At 36.1% G+C, this 14,619-nt stretch overlaps 1 protein-coding gene across 3 annotated transcripts in view; it reads left to right on the forward strand.

Moving 5' to 3' along the window:
• Positions 1–13,616, forward strand: part of LOC120075532 (phospholipase SGR2) — a 25,333-nt gene extending 11,717 nt beyond the window's left edge. For 2 of the 3 annotated variants that reach the window (XM_039029016.1, XM_039029019.1), the window contains 12 exons: positions 5,134–5,199; positions 5,296–5,808; positions 5,998–6,076; positions 6,153–6,274; positions 6,419–6,491; positions 8,442–8,544; positions 9,017–9,110; positions 9,201–9,263; positions 10,802–10,850; positions 11,296–11,396; positions 12,398–12,444; positions 12,973–13,616. In XM_039029016.1, coding sequence (XP_038884944.1) covers positions 5,134–5,199; positions 5,296–5,808; positions 5,998–6,076; positions 6,153–6,274; positions 6,419–6,491; positions 8,442–8,544; positions 9,017–9,110; positions 9,201–9,263; positions 10,802–10,850; positions 11,296–11,396; positions 12,398–12,444; positions 12,973–13,201 — 1,539 coding nt within the window. In that variant the 3' untranslated portion in view covers positions 13,202–13,616. Of the gene's footprint in view, positions 1–5,133; positions 5,200–5,295; positions 5,809–5,997; positions 6,077–6,152; positions 6,275–6,418; positions 6,492–8,441; positions 8,545–9,016; positions 9,111–9,200; positions 9,264–10,801; positions 10,851–11,295; positions 11,401–12,397; positions 12,445–12,972 lie in introns of all 3 variants that reach the window. The other variant, XM_039029018.1, reaches the window with a different exon arrangement.
• The last annotated feature ends 1,003 nt before the right edge of the window (positions 13,617–14,619 follow it).

Below are 14,619 nucleotides of genomic sequence, written 5' to 3' on the forward strand. Positions count from 1 at the left end.
ATCAGAGGTCATGACCTGCAAAAAAAGCAAAGCTTCCTATGGCGGTTCGTTCTTCTGCTCGAACCCCTTCTGTTTTTTCCGATCGCCTGCAAAGGACAATTCAACTTCTCTTTGACGGACGGTTTTCGTTCTCCGATCTTCGACGTCCTTCCAGAACCACGACCCACTGGGATGGGTTTCGGAATTTTTCTTCCTGTCAGATAATCCGAGCTGTTGCCGGTTTAGTATGCCAACCCAGAGTTCCGCACGACACGGCCCCGATTGAGTTACTCCGTCGTGGCAAGGAAGAGCAAGAAATCTCTCCCGATTCTGCTTCTCAGTTCGTCTACTTTTACCAGAGATATTGAGGGTTTTTTGGGCAACCATCTTGAGCAGTTGCAGCCGAGGCATATGTATCCGGCTGAGCTTTCTCATTTACACGGTGATCTCTCAGGTCCGGCTCACCAGTGCCACGCCGGCGACCATGGACGACTTACGTGGTGATTTTCGCCAGAGACCGGTTTGTAGTCGGGTCATACTCCAAATGAATGTGAGAATCATGGGGTGGTTGGCTTTTGCATCAGCAGATTGTCAGATACAGATGCTTGGCACAACTTCCAACCTTGGTCTACATGAGTATCACGAGGAAGATACCAATAAATTCGCGGCGTGGAACGAATCTGTTCCCTATCTCTATTTTGCCTTTCAGATTAATTTATCACAAATTTCAACGATTCTGTTGTTCAAAACAAAAACTGCTTATAATAACAAAACTGGATTTTGGGTCATTGGCCAATAATTTCCTCCCCATTTCCATGTGTTAGGAGTTCTAGTTTGGTAGAAATATATTCTTGCTAAATCTTGGGGAGAATTAACTTTCTCATGGTCCCAGTCAATTCGCAAGCTCCATATAAGGTAGGAGACAAATCTAATTCGGAATAATCTGAACAGGAGAAATTGTTCCGAAGCAACTGCTCTACCCACAGAATTGGCGGCTGGCTACTCCCCTGAACAAGCAAACAGAATCGTTGTGAAAAAGGTATGTGTAGGTTAGGGGGCAACAAAATATGGATAACTTAGTCTTATTTGCCTTACGGTCTCGGCTCTTATATCAATAGTTATGGCAAGCCCCAGATTGGCCGGCCTCGTTCTATATGCACACTGCATTCACGCACAATCGTCACCTGGAAGAGCACTTATACGTAAGTGACGCGGTTGGAAGGTGTTGTGCAAGCATTGGTATCTCTGGCAAACATCCAGGACTTGTTGCTGGTGCTTACTCAAACAACGATGCCAAACAAAAAGGCCGCACCTAACCCGATTGTCACCACATTTACATGAAAACAAAGTCCATGTATATGGCCATAGCCACGTCCGACAAAACCAAACATTGCATTGGAAGTAACTATGTTAGCAGATCCCCTAGAACGTGAACAACAGGCTGCTGAAATCGATCAGATAAGTCGCCCTCGTATTGATGGTCCTGCCTGCGTGGCAAGGGAATGGATTTGTGCCGGGAGATTATTTGGACTGCGACGGATAGGCATAGTAATAATTTGAGAGCTTTGAAGAGGGATCGGTTTAGTGTTGGCCGGATTTGACCCAAATATGTGCAGTACTGGTCGGATAGCCGCTGAGAGATTTTTGCACCCGAGTTAAAGCCATTATGAGAAGGAGATGGCCCGGTCGCTGCAAACTGGCTCCAGATGGTTGCCAAAAACCCATTCAATTCCTCTGGGTAAACACGAAGCTGAGAACAGAATCGAGAGATCTGCTCTCCTTGCCAGATCGGAGTAACTACTATCGGGCCTGTCGCGACTCCTTGGGTGTACACCGGCAACGCGGTCCGATGGTTCTGAAAGGAGGTCGAATGATTCAACCATATAAGCCATCTAGTCCCTTCTCCCTTATTCATAGTGATGTCTGGGGACCATCACCAACCACTACCTCTACTGGTAAACGTTGGTTCGTCACCTTCATAGATGACCATACACGTCTTACTTGGGTGTTCTTACTAGCCGATAAGTCAGAGGTGTCGTCTACCTTTAAACAAATTTATACTATGATTGAAACCCAGTTCCATGCCAAAATTGGGATTTTAAGGAGTGATAATGGACGAGAGTTCTTTAATACCTCTGTTCATGACTTTCTTGTGTCTAAGGGCATTGTTTATCAGAGCTCGTGTGCTTATACCCCTCAATAAAATGGAGTAGCCGAGGTAAAAATCGTCATCTGATGGAAGTTGCCCGGTCTTTAATGGTGTCTGCTACTCTTCCGTCCTACCTATGGGGCGATGTCATTCTTACAGCGGCTCACCTCATCAACCGTATGCCTTCTCGTGTCCTTGACTTTCATAATCCCTTAGACCTTTTCAAAGAGTCCTTTTCGACTACTCGTCTGATTTTCGATGTACCCCTCCGTGTCTTCGGCTGTGTCGCTTTTGTCCACTCTCATGGCCCAAATCGCACAAAATTTCACCCTCGTGCTAAAAAATGTGTCTTTGTTGGGTATCCCCTTCATCAACGTGGATATAAATGCTATTATCCATCCTTTAGAAAATATTTTGTATCCATGGATATTACCTTTGTTGAAGACCAACCTTTCTTTCCTGTTAGTCATCTTCAGGGGGAGAGTCCAAGTGAAGAGCCTAACTGGTCCACCTATGCTATTCCCTTAGGGGATTCCACTCTGATCCCTTCCACTAGTTCTGAACGAGCCTGTCTTGTTCTCCCTACCAACCAGCTTCGTTGGATAACTTACTATAGGAAGAATCGTTGAAAGGAAGAATTACCACCTGTTAATCCATCGGCTCAGGTCCAGGAGTTAGAACCGGCATATGGTTCAGGTACGTGTATTCCTGAAACTAATGAAGTTGATATATGTATGGAGACTGACAAGTGCAGGGACGAAAAAGATGAAGGAGGTCGAAATGACCATACAGAATATGTGTCAGATGAAGGAACAACTGAAAGAGAGAATAATAAAGATAAAAGTCCTATTGTTGACAAAGGAGTGGAAGATATTACTAAAAATCTCGATTTACAGGTGACCAGTCATGCTGAGATACCGAGAGAAGTGGAAAATCATGATGCCTCTCTCGACCTTACCGACTAGCATTAAGGAAAGGTACTCGCTCATGTGCAAAGTACTCTATGCACAGCAACTTGACGTATAATAACTTGTCTTCTTCATTAAAAGCATTTACCACTAGCTTGGACACCATAATAATTCCAAGCAATATGTTCAAGCGATGGAGAACTTTGAATGGAAATCGGCTGTTATGGAAGAAATGAGGGCGCTTGAGAAAAATGTACATGGAACAGGTACTTTTACCAGAAGGACACAAGACGGTTGGTTTAAATGGGTTTTTACTCGTAAAATACAAGTCAGATGGGACGAAATTGATCGGTATAAGGCCAGACTTGTTGCTAAAGGTTTTACCCTCAGACTTATGGAGTTGAATATTCTGAAACTTTCTCTCCTGTTGTAAACTCAACACTATTCGTTGTTTGTTGTCAGTGCTTGTTTAACAAGATTGGCCACTGTATTCAATTGGACGTTAAAAATGCGTGTCTTAATGGTGAGACTTGAAGAGGAGGTCTATATGAGCCCGCCTCCTGGATTTGAAAGTCAGTTCAAGCACAAGGTTTGCAGACTGAAGAAATCCTTATATGGACTGAAACAATCCCCAAGGGCTTGGTTCGATAGGTTTACTACATTTGTTAAAGCACAAGGTTACAACCAAGGGCACTCAGATCATACATTATTTACAAAACGATCGGTTTCCGGGAAGGTTGCTGTTCTCATAGTGTATGTTGATGATATTGTTTTGTCTGGTGATGATGAGAGTGAAATTTTGAGGCTTAAAATGAGAATGGCCAAAGAATTTGAAATTAAAGACCTTGGTATGCTGAGATACTTCCTGGGAATGGAGGTAGCTCGATTAAGAGAAGGTATTTCAATATCGCAAAGAAAATATACACTTGATTTACTCAAAGAGACAGACATGACATGACTGGCTGTAAACCTGTTGACACACCTGTGCAGTATAATGCAAAACTTGGTGTTACAAACAACGAGGTTCCTGTGAGAAAGGAAAGGTACCAGAGGTTGGTTGGAAAGCTGATCTACCTATCCCATACCAGACCAGACATTTCATATGCAGTAAGCGTTGTGAGCCAGTTTATGCAAGCTCCGTTGAGGAACATATGAATGCAGTTGAGCGTACCCTTCGATATTTGAAGGGAACCCCCGGTAAGGGCTTAATGTTTAAAAAATCTGGGAAAAGAACGATTGAAGCTTATACAGATTCTGATTAGGCAGGCTCTGTTATTGATAGAAAGTCAATTTCTGGATATTGTACCTTTGTCTGGGGTAACCTTGTCACTTGGTGAAGTAAGAAACAGGGAGTAGTGGCGAGGAGTAGTGCTGAAGCTGAGTACAGGGCAATGAATTTGGGAATATGTGAAGAAATCTGGTTAAATAAAGTGTTGACTAATCTTTACCAAGACAGGGAGCTTCCAATGAGATTGTTCTGTGATAATAAGGCTGTAATAAACATTACGAACAACCCAGTTCAGCATGACAGGACCAAACATGTAGAGATTGACCGACACTTCATTAAAGAAAGATTGGATAACGGGAGCATTTGTATTCCCTATATTCCGTCTAATCAACAAGTGGCAGATGTTCTCACCAAGGGGTTGCTTAGACCAAATTTTGACTATTGTCTCAGCAAGTTGGGTCTTATCGACATTTATGCACCAACTTGAGGGGAGTGTTGAAAATAGGGTTTTTACTCTCTCTACAAGTCTATTTATTCATCCTGTTCTCATGTATTCAGTGTATTAGTTTTATAATAATAAAAGAAAAGATCTGTACCTTGGTTTTTCTCCCTGGTCTTGGATTTCCACGTAAATATTGTGTTTTTCCTCTATTATTATTTTCATCACTAAGCTCTTCCCAGCTTTAGATAATCCAATAAATGCTGTGATTGCAAGAAACCTTCTGAAGTACACTCAAATACGAGGGATACTGTCTACAGTGTGGAAGTGTTATAATACTGGTTATGTAGCACTGACAGATTTTCATGATATGAAGCTCTTCAAACGTCCATGGAACTATGACTGAACGGGCATATTGATTTCTCTCCAGGTATCTAACCAATTAAATCGACTTTATATGAAGTTCCTTAGAAGGAATCCAGGGTATGATGGAAAGGTATGTGGCTCAATGATTATTTTATTTTTACCATTGACTTCCGTCAAATTCGATTATGCATATTGGGTTTTTTATATATTTCGTATTATTACTCAGGTTTCCATCTATGGACATTCTTTGGGAAGTGTCCTTTCATATGATATCCTCTGCCACCAGGAGAATCTGTCATCTCCTTTTCCAATGGATTGGATGTATGGGGAGCATGCTAGAAGTGAAGGGTTCTCAGGGGTGGACAATCAATACTCTGCGCATAACTCTTCCTTTGATACAGAGGATAACTGTTCAACTGCCGTTTATGGATGTTCAGACTTACACCTGGCTAAAGAGGATGATGAGAGAAATATGCATCAAATGCATTTGGAAGATCCTTCAGTTGTTGTGGACCCTGTGGCGTCACATTCATCTGATCTCATTACCAAACAAGAAAATCCTTGTGGGGTGGCTGACTACGATTCCAGTGAAAGGCTTCCCCAAACAAGCGATGAGGTGGAGGGGTTAAATAAAAATGAAAACTGCGACTTAGAGGTTCCTAGTGTAAATAGAACCAGTGAGCTACAATTTGAGGATTCAAATGATAAAGACGAAGTAATCAAATCCCTGAAAGAAGAGGTCAGTAGACTCAGCGTTATTACACACATATGACATATGTCATGTTTTATTTATCCTTGTACACTTCCAACGTACAAGAATGATTATGCATTCCCTTGCATGCACGTGTCATGTTTTACTTATTCCTATATGCTTTCAACGTGCAACTTCCATTTGTAGGATGTCTTATTTGAACTTTGTGTTTGTTAGGTTGATTATCTTAAAAACAAGTTGGCAGAACTTGAATTGGTGTCTGCTAATAGGGATACAGATGGAGGATTGAGTGAAGGTGCCTCAGAATTGTTTCACTTTTTTGTTTACTTGTTATACAAATGATATTTTCAATTTTTGAAACATTTTATCAGGAAAGAAGAAAAGTTTAATAGGTATGCCTAAGGAGCCCATGTTAGAAGAGGTACCTCCTGAACAAGATGATGGCTCAAAGAGTTTTACTCCTAGTATAAAGTACAAAAAGCTTGCATTTAAGGTACGGCAGGAGGAGTGTGATTGACAAGAGAAAATTCTTTAGATATATTCCAATACATGTGTTCATGCTATATTTTATATCCTTGTTCAGCGTTAGAGAATACTGGTTTTTGACTATTTTATCTACAATATTTTTTTCTCTTAGGTTGATACATTTTTTGCTGTTGGATCTCCTCTTGGCGTCTTTCTTGCACTTCGTAATATCCGTATTGGAATTGGTAAGCTCGCATTTTTGACATGCTAGCTACATTATAATCTTTATGGAAATAATTGTTGTAATCATTAATCGTCTATCTGCAATGGTGTGTCGTTACAAGGTAAATATGCATTGATATAAGGGGTCGTTTGGTTGGAGGGTTTTCTACATGGGAATTGGCATAGGCATCCAAATCCCATGCTTGTTTTACAATTTTCAACTATTTGTCTGGGAATAAGCTATTCTTAGACATTCTCATTTCCCACAGATAAGAGTTTTCTATTCCCTTTCAAAATTGTGGGTTTCTTTCCCTTTCATCATCTGTTTTTATTTTATATATAATTTCACTTTAAATCTAGTTAATTAGTTAAGTAATTAATATTAATTTAATAAATAATATAAATATTTATTTTCATAAATCAATAACAATCTATTAAAATTTTTACTTAACTTATTTTTATAATAAAATTTTATTAAATGAATACAATTATTTTTTTACATAAATTAATAATTTATTAGTGAACAATATCTTAAATATATTTAATTAGTAAACTAGGATTAGTTAAATTTAATTAGTACAAAAATTCTATTTCTATACTAATAATTTATTACTTTATTGTTTTTTTAATAACAAGTAATTATTTACTAAGATTAATTTTAATTTGATCATTTGTTATGAATATGTAGATCAGTTAATTATTTATTGTTCTTAATTTTTATTATTTCATTCATTATTAACACATCATATGTAAAAAAATAATAATTAAGTATTCTTTATTGATATATCATATTTTTATCTTTTTTATTATTTTTATAAAATATATTGTTTTTTAGAATATATGTTCTTATATTATTTAATTAAAAATTAAAATTACTAATGTTAAAATTAATTCATTAATAAAATGATTAGGTATTAAATTACAATTAGTATGACGTTCATTAAATATACTAATTGGTTATTTTTAATTATAAATACTCATTTTTCAAATATTTACAATTAAAATTATTATTGATTCATAATTAATTAATTTTTTTAAATTGATATATTGAATGTTGTTTATTGGTTAATAAATTAATCTATTACAATTATAAAAGATTTTCATGCTTACTTTCATAAATTAAATAAAAACATAATTTTTGTTCATAAAATTCTGATAGCATTCCCATGCACAACCAAACACAACCATCTTTGATTCCCAGACATTCTCTATTCTCAGGTATCTATAAAACCTTACCAAACGAGGACCATTTAGTTGCCCCTGTAAACTCTCTATCTATGTTGAAATGTTTAGGATGCCTAAACTATTTAGTATGGAGCTGGATAATCTTGTTGCATACTTGATTTAGTTTACAAACATTAGGCCCTCCAAATGATTTTATTGAGTGAGTTTTCAGTTGTTAAGAGGGCTGTTGCTTCGGTGATGTTTGGAGATCTTTTTGTTTGTGGTATTTGGGGAAGATTGAATTGGCCTAGTGTTTATGGAAAGAGTTGCTCTGTTGCGATGCTGGTTTTCTTTTTTTCTTCTTTTCCCCTTTTTTATTTGGATTTATTGGGGATGTTTCATCTCCCTTGTTTTGCTTGCGTTATTGTTCTACCCTTCTAGGAAATTGTATCTTTGAACTTTTTGTTTCTTTTCATTTATTAATGAAATGTTTTTTTTTTAAAAAAAAAAAAAAAAAAAGGAGTAAGAGCTGTCTGCCCATTTTGTTTCTTGATTTCAGATCATAGAAGTGATCTGCATGCTAACGAGACTTATTTATTATAATTGATTAACGTGCTGTACATGTAAATCCATCTTGCATTGCAGAAAAATTGATGTTTCTTTTTGGCATTAAACTAGCAAGTTTCTTTTTATTTTGATATTGGTATCCCATATGTTCTTTCTGAATCTGGAGTTCAGTTGCACTCCTGGACTTTGGTTTATATGCTAAATTATTTTGATGATTCTAAAACTTTTTTGTTGGTCTTCAGGAAAAGGGCAAGAATATTGGGATGAAGAAAATATAAATGAAGAGATGCCAGCTTGTCGACAAATGTTTAACATTTTTCATCCATTTGATCCTGTAGCATATAGGTCTTTGAAAGCTACCTTTTGTAATTCGCCAATAGAAAATGCATTTTTGACCATTCAAGTGCTTGATTATTTTTAATAACCAGCCACTTTGTGATGTACTTGTCTGTTATTTGACCGACATCCTTTCTCCTCTTTGACCTCTGCTTTTAGTTTGACACCGTCATTTTCTATTTATGTCTTTTTGGGCATGCATTCTTGGAGTCATTTGTTATATGCGCACCACTTATCCACAGAGCCCAACCACATGCTCTCGGACATTTTGCTCTGTGAATGCATGCCTAAACATTTCTTTGCTGCGTTTTGAGTTCATTCATAATATTTTAAATTGAAATTCTCTCCTTTAAAAAAGAACAATAAGATGTGATTTTCTTGTTTGTAATCAATCTCCATTTTCTCATTTTCTTCTCCATATGGTAGTAATTAGTATACATTATGGAGAACGTTTAATGGAAGTTTTGTTGAATTTATACAGAGTAGAGCCACTTGTTTGCAAGGAGTACATGCTTAAACGACCTGTTATTATACCTTTCCATAGAGGTGGAAGGAGGTTGCATATTGGATTTCGTGTAAATATCTTCATTGTATTGATATAGTGAATTTCATTATTCTTGAACTTGCTTTTGTGATTCTGATAGATTTTCCTGTATGTTGTGCAGGAATTTGCTGATAACTTGGCTCTTCGTTCCCAGGCAATGAAGGACAATCTACACACTTTTGGGGTGGGTTGTAATAAACTTTTTAAGATTGCGCCTTCATCAATCAATTTTTTAGATCTTTTCATCATACTATACAAGTTACTAGTACACCATTTGATATTAAAGAAAAATACATTCTGAAATTATTTAAATTACTTCCATTCTATTATTGTTAAAGCTGTACTTGGAATTTACCTTCCAATTGCGTTGCTCGTTAAAATGCATTCTAAGAAGATTCTTGGGTGGAATTCCTTTTAAGGGCATTGCCATCCTAAATGCACAAAAAATAATGAATATTAAAATTAATTGCTGATATTATTTATTTATTTACTTTTTAACTACATTAATATAAAATGGTTAATGTTAAATTTCTTTTGGAATAACCTATGAAATGGTGCCATTCATGAATCTAATCTAACTTTATACAATCAATTAGTTTATAAAAATATATAATATGATTTTAGCTGATAGAAAAATAAAAATCTAAATCAAATTTTACAAATTGTATCTTATTATGTAAGGAATACATACATACATATATATGTGTGTGTGCATGTATGTTAATGTTATGAGAATTCGGAGAAAAATGAAAGAATACATGACTGTAGCAAAAAGAAAGCCACCAAAGGGAGCCAAAGTACAAAAATTAGATTAATATTTTATTACTTACTCTTGTAAAGGTATGCACATATGTCCACAGTTCCTTTGTGTTTGTACTTTTTATGGGTGTACATTGGTTGGGTTGGGAGATTTTTTGGACCAACCCAAAAATTCGGGTTCGTCGGGTTGGCAACCCGAATGACACGAATAAGGTCTCCAAACCATCCCACCCCAACTCTTAAAATTTGTATTGGGCTGGGTTGAGTTGTTGGGTTATTTATTCTTTTTCTTTTTTTTTTATTACATTTTTTTATTAACTTAAAATACTTAAGTTTATTTACAACAAAGGCTAATAATTAAAATTTCATAAAACTCAAATCTTAAATATCAAAATTCAAGATATCTATTATAAACTTCATATAAACATCATAAAAATATATATGGATTATATTTATGTTATAATATATATATATATTAATAATAATAATAACAATATTAGAAATTTGGGTTGGTTTGGGTCAACCCGAATTTTTAAAAAGTGCAACCCAAACCCAACCCAGCCCGAAAATACATAACAAATTCACTCCAAACCAACCGAAAATTAAAACTAACCCAACCCAACCTTTACTATTTGGGTTGGATAGTCCGAATTGTTTAGATTGTTGGGCATTTGAACACCCCTAGTACTTTTATCTAAATGGTTGTGGTTAAATATGTGGTTAAATATGGTCACCCCCATATTTGTTTCTTAAGGTTTTTTATTTTCAAGCGTGTAACAAACTTCTTTATGTGCGTGCGAGTATTTGCAAATGTGATTACTATCTAGCTTGCCTTAACTTGAGCTTGGTTTTGGTTCTTTCTAAGAGCTTTGTTGAAATAAAAATTTCCTCCCGATAGATATATGTTTGGTATTGAGTTAATGTAAGAAATTGCTGAAGTTTCTGGCGTACATTATTTGACAGGTGAAAGTACTCACAGTTTGCCAATCTAGAAAAGCAGATGGTCCAGAAGGTAATATATCAGTTCCTAACGCAGTATCTGCCTGATTTTGTACATTGTTACTTGCGTACATAATTGAGTGCACGTAACCATGTTGACAAGAGAATCAATATAGCTTTTGAGTCCAACTATGCACTGATCAAGCTCTGAACTGAGATCCAGTTCTTTCCTGCCACTACCAGTAGCATCATTTGGATGATCAGGTTGAATTCCTTTATGAACGGCTGTCCACGGCTTTCCTTCATACCAGAGTGGAGTCTCTTACTATTTGGAACTAGCGCCAAGCAGGATCTCTATGATAACTATGAGCCATCTTTTTCCAATTTCGTCATCGTTTTTCAAAAGACTGAGCTATCTTTTAGAATGTCCTCTCCCTCTCCTTACGTACTTGTAAATAAATAAAATAAATAAATGAGATCTCATTCTCCTTCTTTCATTTTTTCTGCACCTATTGTAGAAGAAGCTGAGGATTTTCAAGGAGAACTGAAGTCTTATGGTGTTGCAATGATGGAGAGATTGACAGGGAGGGAAGGAGGGCGGATTGATCACATGCTTCAAGTACGTATGTCCTTTTACTATATAATCTTAAGATGTTGAATTTTCCATCTGTCTGTAATACATTGCTTGTTCTCATGTGATACATGATTCAGAATTTGGAAGTTTATATACCATACCATTCCTAGTCTTTGGGTGAGAAACCAAAATTGAGAAAGTAGTATGACAGTATACTATCAAGGCATGGAGGAGCTAGCATAGATATCACAACTTGAGGCATTTTGGATGCTCACAAAAAATAATACAATGACTTAACTTGAAGCATTTTGCAAATTAGTAAATAAGTATGATTGTAATTAGCCAAAACTGGAACAACCGACAGTAGTCTCTAAGCCTCCCGATTTACATTTTATCCAACAAACCATCTTAAAAATTTGAAATAGTTTCTGTAGTTCAAGTTTTTTTGTAATTACAGCTATACCTCCTTGTGCACTAGCTGAAAGACTTGTATGCAGTATCCTAGGTGTGGCTCTTTTGTATACCTCACTTCATCAATGAAAATGCTCTTTTAAAGAAGGGTGAAATGCGGTCACATGATCAAAACTCTGTAACCATGATAGGAGTGCACAAAGCTGAATTAGCATTTTGTTCCTTGTTTGTCTAAAGAGCCCCACCTCACATTATGGACTGCCTTTCTTGTTGTTTTCCTGGAATATTTGGTTCAAGAGGAATGGGAGGGTTTTAAGGGGAGATTTGATCAGGCTAAGACACTTCTTTTTGGGATATATTACCACAGGGATTTTTTTTTTGTTATTTGTTTCTTATTTTTAATAGATAGGGTTTTGAATCATGCCATTAATAGATAGAGCTTTTTTATTTAGTTTTGATTGATTTTGGCCTTTATATTTTTCTCGGCTATCCTGAGTTTGGGTCTCCCCCCCCCCCAACCACCACAACCCAATATTGTCCGGTTGTTTGGATTTTGGCCTGACATTGTTGTCGTCCATAATGAGAGAATAACTCTTCTGCTGATCTCTCTTTAACCAAAGCTCGTTGACTTGCAGGATAAAACATTTGAGCATCCATATCTGCAAGCCCTTAAATCCCATACGTGAGTTTTCTGTATTCTTTAATCAAGTAGAAATAATGCTCCCTTCCCTCTATTCTCTATATGTCAAGCAATATTTTCCCTGAAGAACCTTGCGTTGTTTTTTTCCATATGCTGCCAAAAAAATTTGGGCTCTGCAACTGCATGGCTGTGTAGACAAGTGTCTTGGTAATATATTTAGCTTTTAGTTTATAACCTTCTAATTCATGTCGATGGTGAATAAGCTGGGTCTTCTTGTATGTAAATGTCAAAAGGGGTGTACTAAGACCACTAGGAAAAAATTATATAGATGCACGATCACTGATGAATAAGGTGCTTTTTGTACATATCATTTGCTGTTGGCTCTTAGACTTGGAAGTTTTCGGTATGTGCAGTTTTTAATACTTGTCCGACAAATCCAGCAAGAAATTGTAGATACTACCAATCACAATCTGCATGACATTTTTGTTTCTCTGCAATGGTTTTGAGCATAAGGAGGGTGGTGTATTGGTAAATAGCTGTTCCATTAACTGGTTTGATTTTGGCATGCAGAAACTACTGGAGGGATCATGACACTGCTCTTTTCATATTGAAACACTTATATCAAGATATTCCTGAAGATCCCGATACACCTCCAGAATTTACTGGACCCAATTCGAAAGATTGCTGGTACAAAAAAAAAGAAACTATTGAAGAGGAGATTTCTTTAACATTTTCCGATGAGGCTGTGGTACGGAACTTCTCGAGGAAGGCAAAGAAAATGATGAAAAATCGAAGATAGACATCAAATATAGCGAAAGGCAATGACATCATCTCTGTGGCCTAAACCACTTCCAAGGTTTAGCGAACGTTGATGGTGACTGGACGGCTGGGATTGTTACGTGATAATGAATTTGAAAGTGGGGAAGACATTTGGTCACTTAACTCGAATTCTCTCGAAAAGAAAACAGAATGGGGATGTAACAATTCCAGATCAAGACATGAAACTTGTATACGTGTAAATTTATAGTTAAAACGTTTGATGTGAGCTAAATGTGATAAGACTTGTAAGCAAGTTATTGAAAGACAGAGGAAGAGATTAGTCTAGTAAAACGCTAATTTAACCATGTATGATTTAGCCTCCATTGATATTTATCAAATTGGAACATACTTTACAGGGAAGCACACATGAAAATCAAAACAAATCTTATTTGTTATACAATGAAGTCAGCATGCTTCAACTCCCAACAGCTTGTGCCATTACGAAACCACGTTATCTAAAATACTTATCCAAAGGTTAAATAATTTGCAAAATTGTGCTTTCTTGGGCAAATTGGAAACAAGACGGTTGACCCTTCTAACATCTTATTATCTATTTTCCAAGCCTTCCAACGATACATGCCGAGGCATCTCCTCCATGCTAACAATTGCAGCATGTATCTGATCAATCATTAGAATTCAACTCTTCTGGAAAAATCAGTCAATATAAGCTATCTGTCCTTATGGCTATTTCCCATGGGGATGTTAGCATCGATGTTTGGATGGTGTAGGATCAACTTCTTTCTGCACTAGTATCAATCACATTTTTTTTTTTTTAAATGAGGATATCAAATTTCTTTGAGCAAATGGAAAATTATATATATTATTCTGCTCAAATTCCACAACCGTGTTGTCGTACAAAATTAAGTGCAACTCCAAATCGGGTAATAAATAAAAGCTTCTTATCATAATTCGGTAATTATAACTGCAATAATCTGGAATACAAAAATAAATAAACAAGAATAAAACTCAGCTATATATGTTAACAAGTATAAAACAAGAATGTGTATGGACCATTCTAATCCTTTTTTGTTTCTCGTTCTTGATTATTTATACCTTTACCATGGATGATTAGACTACAATTCTAATCACCAAATTATTTTTCTTATCATCTAGTTTGAAGTTGTACTGAATTTTCTACAATAACAAGGTTGTAGATTTCATTATTATTAACGTTAGAAGCACCCATTATCAATGAGAATTACCAATCAAGATTGAGAGAATGGAGGAGTTCGATCAGATTTTTTCTAACAAAAGGGTGGGGATAGAAGATAAATATGGATTCAATTGATAACTAAGAACACTTTCTCAAGGAATGCTAGAATATCAATTAAATGAAGAAAAATGGAATACATCAGTGAAGTTTAATCAAGTATATGGATGGTACAATTTCCCGAAAAG

The sequence above is a fragment of the Benincasa hispida genome, chromosome 4, assembly GCF_009727055.1.
Source record: "Benincasa hispida cultivar B227 chromosome 4, ASM972705v1, whole genome shotgun sequence".
In the NCBI taxonomy this organism is placed as follows: domain Eukaryota; kingdom Viridiplantae; phylum Streptophyta; class Magnoliopsida; order Cucurbitales; family Cucurbitaceae; genus Benincasa; species Benincasa hispida.